This window comes from Haplochromis burtoni, unplaced genomic scaffold (genome assembly GCF_018398535.1).
Source record: "Haplochromis burtoni strain Fernald_Lab_line unplaced genomic scaffold, NCSU_Asbu1 Contig_222, whole genome shotgun sequence".
Lineage (NCBI taxonomy): Eukaryota > Metazoa > Chordata > Actinopteri > Cichliformes > Cichlidae > Haplochromis > Haplochromis burtoni.
The window spans coordinates 485,097-494,953 of NW_024582583.1; the positions used below are offsets into that span (position 1 = coordinate 485,097).

General features: G+C 47.4%; 1 protein-coding gene across 1 annotated transcript in view; it reads left to right on the forward strand.

Annotated features, from left to right (window-relative positions):
• Positions 1-8,614, forward strand: part of LOC102292408 (ankyrin repeat domain-containing protein SOWAHC) — a gene marked incomplete in the record, with an annotated part of 27,370 nt that extends 18,756 nt beyond the window's left edge. The window contains 3 exon segments of the mRNA XM_042226683.1: positions 2,187-2,259; positions 7,012-7,107; positions 7,858-8,614. Of these exon segments, the coding sequence (XP_042082617.1) occupies positions 2,187-2,259; positions 7,012-7,107; positions 7,858-8,006 (318 nt within the window).
• Between the last annotated feature and the right edge of the window lie 1,243 nt (positions 8,615-9,857).

The following is a 9,857-nucleotide window of genomic DNA, read 5'->3' on the forward strand; positions in this document are numbered from 1 at the left end:
CCATCCAACCATCCATCCATCCACCATCCCTCCATCCATCCATCCAACCATCCATCCATCCATCTAGCCATCCAACCATCCATCTATCCACCATCCATCCATCCACCATCCATCCATCCATCTATCCATCCATCTACCTGAACATCCATCCATCCATCTATCCACCATCCATCCATCCAACCATCCATCCACCATCCATCCATCCATCCATCCATCCATCCAGCCATCCATCCAGCCATCCATCCATCCATCTACCTGAACATCTATCCACCATCCATCCACCATCCCTCCATCCATCCATCCAACCATCCATCCACCATCCATCCATCCATCCATCCATCCATCCATCTATCCATCCAACTAATCCAACCGTCCATCCATCCATCCATCTACCTGAACACCCATCCATCCATCTATCCACCATCCATCCACCATCCCTCCATCCATCGATCCATCCATCCATCCATCCATCCATCCATCCATCCATCCAACCATCCATCCATCCCTCCATCCATGCATCCATCCATCCATCTATCTATCCAACCATCCACCTGAACATCCATCCATCCATCCATCCATCCATCACACCATCCATCCATCCATCACACCATCCATCCATCCATCCATCCATCCACCTGAACATCCATCCATCTATTCAACCATCCATCCATCCATCCATCCATCCATCCATCCACCTGAACATCCATCCATCTATTCAACCATCCATCCATCCATCCACCTGAACATCCATCTATCCATCCAACCATCCATCCATGCACCTGAACATCCTTCTATCCATCCAACCATCCATCCATTCACCTGAACATCCATCCATCCATTCAACCATCCAACCATCCACCTGAGCATCCATCCATCCATCTATCCATCCACCTGAACATCCATCCATCCAACCATCCATCCATCCCTCGATCCACCAATTAGTCTGTCTGGGGGAGGGGGCTGGGGTTGCATCTTTGGTGGTTGGTGTCTCTGGTGGTTTGTCAGTGGTAGTTTTGAGTAAAAGTGGTAGTTTAAGGTCTTTGTGGTAGTTTAATGTTTGTTTGTAGTAGTTTGGTGCTTGTTTGTGGTAGTTTAGTGTCTTTGTGGTAGTTTAGCCTTTGTTTGTGGTAGTTCAGTGTGTTTTTCTGGGAGTGTGGGGTCTGTGTGGTAGTTTCGAGTCTTTGTGGTAATTTAGTTTTTATTTGTGGCAGTTATGTGTTTATTTGTGGTAGTTTAGTGCTTCTTTGTGGTAGTTTAGGGTCTTTGTGGTCGTTTAGCCTTTGTGGTAGTTCGGTGTGTTTTTTCTGGTAGTTTGGGGTCTATGTAGTAGTTTAGGGTCTTTGTGGTAATTTAGCGTAAATGTGGTAGTTTAGTGTTTGTTTGTGGTAGTTTAGAATAAATGTGGTAGGTTAGTGTTTGTTTCGGGTAATTTAGTGTTTGTGGTGGTTATGTGTTTGTTTTCGGTAGTTTAGTGCTTCTTTGTGGTAGTTTAGGGTCTATGTGGTCGTTTAGCCTTTGTTTGTGGTAGTTGAGTGGGTTTTTTTTCGGTAGTTTGGGTCTGTGTGGTAGTTTAGAGTAAATGTGATAGGTTAGTGTTTGTTTCGGGTAGTTTGCTTTGTCAGGTCCTGTCCGTGAAGCAACCCGTTCTCACTCCCAAAGCGTAACATTTTACGCTAGGTGACAAATCGTCACATATTACGTTTTCGGCTACCCACCACGTTCCTAAATGACGACCTCGGAAAAAGAGGAAATATGAGAACCGTCTGGACTGAATCTACACATGTTCGCTCTTTTTCTTCAAATCGCTTAGAAACACGCTATTTAACATCATTAAAGTCCTGGTTAAGGTCAGGAATAAGGTTATGGTCAGGGCTAGGGATAAGGTTAGGTTTAGGGCTGGAATACAGGGCTGGAACGTCTATTACCGCGGGAGCGTCATTGCACTGGATTCCAGCCATAACCCGCCGCGTACCATAAGAACGCCGAAGGTCTCCTTTCGCGTTCCTCAGGAACGCCGCGGGACGTGACAAAACGTCGACATGCTTACGCCTCGGGAGTGAGAACGCTCTGCGTGAAGTCACCGTGTACAATTACACAGTGATATAACTTCTACGACTGAGCTAACGAGAAGCTGCTTCAGTGTTTGCTGCTGTGAGTGATGAGGTAACAGCTGATAATCTTCACAGGGTTACACAGCTCTTCACCTGGCCTCCATTCACGGACACCAGGACGTCGTTCAGACCCTGATCAACACTCAGAGTGAGTCTGCCTTCACCACCTCTCTTCATCACAGTGTTCAGTATCATTAATGTAATTCATTATTATTTTAATAACTGATGAAGGCCACAGTCGCACTGCACTCTGCAGCCGCGCCATTCTTGTCTCTAATATTTGATGAAGACGAGCTTGATGCTGACGAGGAGACGTTGTTTATCATTTGGAATATTAAAAAGCAGCATGAAAATTACACATTTACTAAGACTGATCTCATCTCAGCTTCATTTTCCCAGATCGTTATTGCAGCACCCAGCTCTGCATGCAGACTTTTTAAAATTGTCTGTCGGTTTATGTGCAGATTAAAGTTAAAACAGCAGAAGTTAGAGCAGCGGCTAACAGTCAGACCAAAGATCACAATGACCTGTCCTTAAGCTGCAGCTTCGTGTCCGGACTGTTTTTCCACTGAAGCAGGATTCATGTGAGGATATTTCTTCGTGTGAAGTTTTCAAATTGACATTCACACCACAAATCAAACAGCGAGGGATTGTTCTCCTGCACGCCTCACAGGCTGGCAGAGGTGAAGAAGCACTGATGCAGATCACCTCTGCCAGACAAAAGACCTACCCAGCGCTCAGATTGACAAGTCCAAATACTCACCTCCGCCCTCCTCCTCAGGAAGAGGAGAGGCGGGCAGTTCGCTAATGAGCTAATGAGGCACACCTGCGCTTCAGGCCACCAGGCGCTTCATGATGGACTTGTGACGATCCCTGCGGAGCAGCGGTTTGAACCCCTGTAGCCGCAGACTGCCATATGCTGTGAGTCGGAGCGCGCAAACGGCCGCCGACATGTACGGTCTGCAGGGTCAGACACGAAGCATGTTTCCATATGGCCACGGAGGAGAACCCGCCAAAATAAAACGCAGCAGGAAATCAGCAGATCTGAGCTGCCAATCAAACGGTTTCAGTTCAAACTGTATTCACGTGAAGCTCCACCTGCTGCAGCTTCTGACCCACGCCGGTGGCTCGGATATAAACGGGTCTCCAGCCTTCTCCCAGATTCCTTAAGGACTTTGTCGTTTCTGTGCCAGGGAAGATGAGACGATGAGTTTGCATGTTTTCGAATTTAGCATGCAGAGTTCACAGACTCCTGAGACGATGCAGAAGCCAAACTGTGCAGGACGTCAGTGAGAGCTCCTGAAAATCACACCAGAAAGCAGCTGGAAACCAGGGAAATTACAGCAGCCGGACTCAGCTGGTGCTCCGAGTGCAGATATGGTTTCAGGAAAAGGCCTCCTCGCTGCCGTGGAGGCGAGCTTTGGTTTCTCCTTCTGAGGCCGGTGGGTGGAGCGACAGTGGGAGTTAAACAGTCTGTAATGACCAGAGTCGGTTACCAGCGGTAACCATTAGCTGCTGCGTTCAGCCTCCAGCCTCCACAAAAGGGATATCACCGTGAGCCGCATGTGTCCTGATTGAACTTCCCCAAGTTTTAAATGTGGCATCAAACAGTAAAGTTCAGCAGGAATATTCATCCCACAGCAAAAAGCCTGCAGGAGAGCGTTGGTGCAAACACGACACACAGGGCATTCATCACCTGATTTTTGGTACCCTGGTGCTGAAGCCTGCCCAGGCTCTGCTTCAGCGACACCAAAGGGGTGAAACATGATGTGAAACATATGAAATGTTCCACTCTGAGCTCTGGGAAGATGTATGTTTTGATCCCTGTTCAAAATCCAATTTTAAAAACACTTCCGACTAAAGAGTCAGGATGGAAACAGAGTGATAGATGTGAGCGACACGAGAAACTTCAACAGGCAACACGTGGCAATCGTGGTTCAAGAGTTGGGAGTTCGTCTTGTAATCAGAAGGTTGCCGGTTCGAGCCCCGGCTGGGACAGTCTCGGTCGTTGTGTCCTTGGGCAAGACACTTCACCCGTTGCCGCCTGGTGGTGGTCAGAGGGCCCGGTGGCGCCAGTGTCCGGCAGCCTCGCCTCTGTCAGTGCGCCCCAGGGTGGCTGTGGCTACAATGTAGCTTGCCATCACCAGTGTGTGAATGTGTGGATGACTGGATGTGTAAAGCGCTTTGGGGTCCTTAGGGACTAGAAAAGCGATATACAATACAGCCATTTAGCATTTACATGTGAAAGCTTAACACCCGAACACAGCGAGCTGTCAGTTCTCTGTTTAAGGATGACTGACAGCGTGTGTGAATGTGAGAGTGAATGAATAGTGGAATTGTAAAGTGCTTTGGGTGCCTAGAAAAGCGCTATATAAATGCAATCCATTATTATTATTATTAATCTCCAATGATCACCCACCGCCTTCCCGAGGCCTCCTATCTGTGGAGATCACAGAGATCCAAACTGCTTCCTCCTGGAGACACCTTTCAGAAAAATCATGTTTAAAAAAGTTTCACTAAAGACCTTCAGCCAGAGACTTTACTCTTCTCTATCCATCATCCATCATCCATCTGTCCATCCATCATCCATCTGTCCATCCATCCATCCTATCCATCCATTCATATCGTCCATCCATCATCCATCGCTATCCATCCATCATCCATGTCCATCCATCCATCGTCCATCCATCATGCATCTGTCCATCCATCATCCATCTGTCATCATCCATCTGTCATCCATCTCCATCCATCATCCATCTGTCTATCCATCATCCATCTGTCTATCCATCCATCCATCATCCATCTGTCTATCCATCATCCATCTGTCTATCCATCCATCCATCATCCATCTGATCTGTCCATCCATCATCCATCTGTCTACTCCATCCATCCATCCATCCATCCATCATCTCTCATCCATCATCATCTGTCTATCCATTTCCATCTCTATCCATCATCCATCATCCTGATCCATCATCATCATCCATCCAGTCCATCATCCATCTCCATCTCATCCATCACTCTGTCTATCCATCCATCCATCCATCGTCATCTGCATCCATCATCCATCTCATCCATCATCCATCATCCATCGCCATCCATCCATCCGTCATCATCCATCCATCATGCATCTGTCCATCCATCATCCATCATCGTCATCCATCCATCATCCATCTGTCCATCCATCATCCATCTCATCCATCCATCCACATCCATCCATGCCATATCATCTGTCCATCCATCATCCATCTGTCCATCTCATGCCACCTCCATCATCCATCTGTCTATCCATCCATCCATCTCCATCCATCATCCATCTTCCATCCATCTCCATCTGTCCATCATCCATCCATCAGTCATCATCCATCCATACGTCCATCCATTTCCAGTCCATCCATCATCCATCCATCCATCCATCCATCCATCATCCGTCTGTCATAAATCCATCCATCCATCCAATCATCCATCATCCACCCATTATTCATCCATCGATCCATCCACCCATCCATCTGTCATCATCCATCCATCCATCCATCCATCCATCCATCCATCATCATCCATCCATCCATCCATCCATGTCCATCCATCCTCTATCTGTCCATCCATCCATCCATCCATCCATCCATCTCATCCTGTCCATCCATCATCCATCTGTCCATCCATCCATCCATCTGTCCATCCATCATCCATCTGTCCATCCATCCATCATCCATCATGTCCATCCATCCATCTGTCAGCCATCATCCATCTGTCATCCATCCATATCCATCGTCATCCATCATCCATCTGTCATCCATCCATCCATCTGTCATCCATCATCCATCTGTCATCCATCCATCCATCTGTCATCCATCATACATCCTCCATCCATCCATCATCCATCTGTCAATCCATCATCCATCTGTCTATCCATCCATCCATCATCCATCTGTCCATCCATCATCCATCTCTATCCATCATCCATATCCATCTGTCCATCATCATCCATCTGTCTATCCATCCATCCATCATCATCTATCCATCCATCATCCATCTTCCATCCATCCATCATCCATCCATCATCCATCCATCCATCATCCATCTCATCATCCATCCATCATACATCCATCATCCATCATCATCATCCATCCATCCATCATCCATCGTCCATCCATCCATCATCCATCGTCCATCCATCCATCATCCATCTGTCCATCCATCATCCATCTGTCTATCCATCTATCCCTCGCTCCTTCTGTCCATCCGTCCATTTTGTGGATGTAAGGTCCCACAGACTCTGAGCTGTGAGGAAGTCACATTTAAAAGTGAGAAACTTTGCGAGAGAATTGCACATCTCATTTCCTAGTGATCCAGATACTGAAGGAAAAACAAACCTTTACTATCCGTGACGTTCCTGTCAGAGATGCATATTTCTGTCTTTTAGTTGATGAAACAAATGCTGAATGATGACCCCAGAATAAGCAGTTTTTATCTCCTGCTGGGCAGCGTCAGCACACAGACAGCTTCCTGTCAGTCTGTCACATAAAAGCCAATAATAAACTGAGATGTCTTTCATTAGAGATCAGGCCAAACCGCCGTGCCCCGAGCTGTAAATATGAAGACAAAGGCTTAAACAGAACATTTCACTTGACAGGAAATGCAGGGATACAGGTTGACATCCTTTCCTGTGTCTGCGCGACTCTCTGAAGTGTCCTCCTGTGAATTTAAACCTGAGTTTAGGATTCACTGATGGAGATGTACCTCTCGATATGTTTCCGGCGTCTCCTTGAACCCTGCAAAGACGACCTCTGAATGTTCACTCCTGTCAGTCTGACTCCATCGACTCAAACAGAATCCATACACAACGCCAATACGATATGATTTTAATCCAGAGGAAACTGTCGTGTTTTGTCTTAATCAGATGCTAAAACCAACATCAGAGATTACCACGGGAAGACGGCCGTTCAGTACTGGAGCGGCAGCGCCGACATCTTTGAGAAACCCGAGTCTCAGTCAGGTCTGTTCAACAACTTTTTTTATGTTTTCATTACCAGAACCATGCTGCATGGGCTACGGAAGCCCATCTGTGCCAGTGAAGTTACTCTGTACCAGGCTCTCAAACTCGTGGCTCAGGGGCCGCAAGTGGCCCACATCACCCAGACATGCGGCCCATACACTGACGTGAAGAAATCGAATGCAGTTTGGTTTTTGAAATGACTTTTTGTTATAATTTGAAATTCTTATATTTAATGTCCAAAAAGCTTTAAAGTCATCACAGAGAACAGAAGCTTCTGGATTATTATTATTAACTGTTACTCATTAGTGAAGTTTTCTCTCCTGTTCTCTGTAGTCACCGCGTTTTGTCGTTCTTTTCATTTACAAAATAAAGATGGAAACTCTATAACGCCAAAGGAAGCAAATCTGTATTTCACAATAAAAGCATGACCTACAGTCTGTGGAGTCAGTAATTATTGTTTCAGTGTCATTAGCAAAGATATTTTCAGACCTTTGCTAATCTGAGAGCGACTGCAGCGGCCGTGCTGGTCGCAGAGAGGCTGTTTCACGCTCTCCGTGTGGGCGAGCGGCCGGCGTCGGTGCATTTCCCCTCACAGAGAGTTTCTTCTGTGTGCGGAGCCAGTCAAAGCTCGGTGTTTCTGGTTGCAGATGGATCCGTCTGCTGCTCGATCACAGAGACAGTATAACAGGAGGGTTTAGATCTGTGCTTCAGTCAAAGTTTGACCTCAGTCGTGTGTTTTGTTCTTTGCAGGCGGGAGGTGTGTTCGCCGTCAGCGGACGCAGCGTTACGCTCTGCCGTCCTTCCTGCTGTCTCGCTCTCGCAGTCAGGGACAGCTCAACCTGGAGTTCAGGACACCGCCTCAGTCCTCCTCCCACGACGCCTTGGACCTCCATGTTTAAAGCTGATCGCCCTGCCTGAAACCCGGTGACCCGCTCTGTCCCCGTTTGGGCCACGCAGGGTTTCTGGGCTTGGAGCCACAGATGGCAAAGATGGCCGCAGGAGGTGGATGTGAGCTGTGTCACTTTTAAAGAGCAGACTCAGACCTGAACACAAGGCGGGCCTCATTTTAAAGCCAAGGTTCATCAAGCAGAGGTGTCAAACATAGGGCCCGCGGGCCAGAATTGGCCTTGCAAAGATCCAAGGACGACATGAAGTTTGCTGATGAAGACCTGCCTCAAGTGATGAAGAACAGATAAAGAATTACATTTTTTTCACTCTCGACTGTAATAATGTGTTTTTATAGAAAAATAAAAACAGACGTTTTCTGTGAATCAACAGAAATATTCAATCTGAGCAGCGAGCCACAGAACCGCTCTGATGTTACACGTTTCTTTCTCTTCATGTAGAAAATCTTCTTATTCACATATCTCAGGGATTAAGTGTGTGGAGTTTCACCAGGATGCATGTGTCCCACCGTGTTGAATCACTTTGACTTTTGCTGCTTTAAAGCAGGGGTGGGGAACTCCAGGCCTCGAGGGCCGGTGTCCTGCAAGTGGCTAAATGACCTCAACATGTCTCAGAGTTCTCCAGAGGCCTGGTAATGAACTAATCATGTGATTCAGGTGTGCTGACCGAGGTTGAGATCTAAAACCTGCAGGGTGGAGTTCCCCACCCCTCCTTTAAAGGAACCAAAGGCAAAATAATCCAGAGGTGTAGAATTCCAGGAACTAGGCACTAGGAAGTGCAGATGCTTCCAGACTGTGCTCAAAACACCCGCATCGTGTGACCACGGTTAGTCCCGACAGGTGGCTTTTACCTGGAGCAGAGCTGGAGAGTACCTGTGTGTTTTCACCCAATAAAAATGTCTCGATATGACCTGTTTGAACTCTGTTCCTCCATTTTCTCTCAGAGAGCTTCGGTCCAAACACCCTCCTTCATTTGATCTTATAAACTGGTTTGCTGTGCATCGCTAACGCTGTAGCGGTTTACTGGTGTTGGAGGGCCGTTGTGAACGTGGCGCTGAAGTCGTTTAAAGGAAGCCGTTAGCGCCGGCTCTGTCAGACACGCCTCACCCTCTCACTCTCTTTCACCCTCATAAATGTCTTCATTAGCTTCCGCTCCATTGGCCGGCTCATGGCGTTAAACTCATTATCTGCTTTAATAAGGCGGCGTTTGTGTAAGCGATAAGCAGTAAATGAGCGGGCTGGCGGAGGACACGCTCGACACTAATAACACTCGGAGTGAAATTAGCTGTGACTAAACAAGGGGCGGGGCTAGGCGAGCAGCGAGAGGATCACGTGATGCGTCACAGAAACACCTTAGGGGTGTGACTTCTGGACCCCTGCTAAGGGGCGGGGCCCGGAGCTTGGAACAGATGACCATATAAGGAAATGTGCAATGAGCTGCTTTGAAAGAATGAGCAGTTATTTTTGAGGGTGTGTGCAGATGGCTTCCACCACACCGCTGTGTGCTCAGTATGAAGGCGTGCACCGCTGTCTCCTTTGATGATGTCAGCTGTATTTTTAGGCTTCTGATTGGCTGCAAGCTGAAAAAAACCATTTCATCGTAGTGTCGCTGCTGCTGGTGTCATCGCAGTGATGTTCAGATAAGTTTAAAACAAAGTGGACGACACAGCGATGGACACGTGCACCACCTTCCATAATCCCTGATATTTCAGCCTGTCTTGTGCACGGTGTAAGAGCACGTTCGGTTTATCGGCAGCTGACAGAAATCTTCGCACTGTGACGTCATTGCTACCCTCCATCTTCCTCACGCCGCTGCTGCAGTGCGCACTGACAGCGCTGTACCCC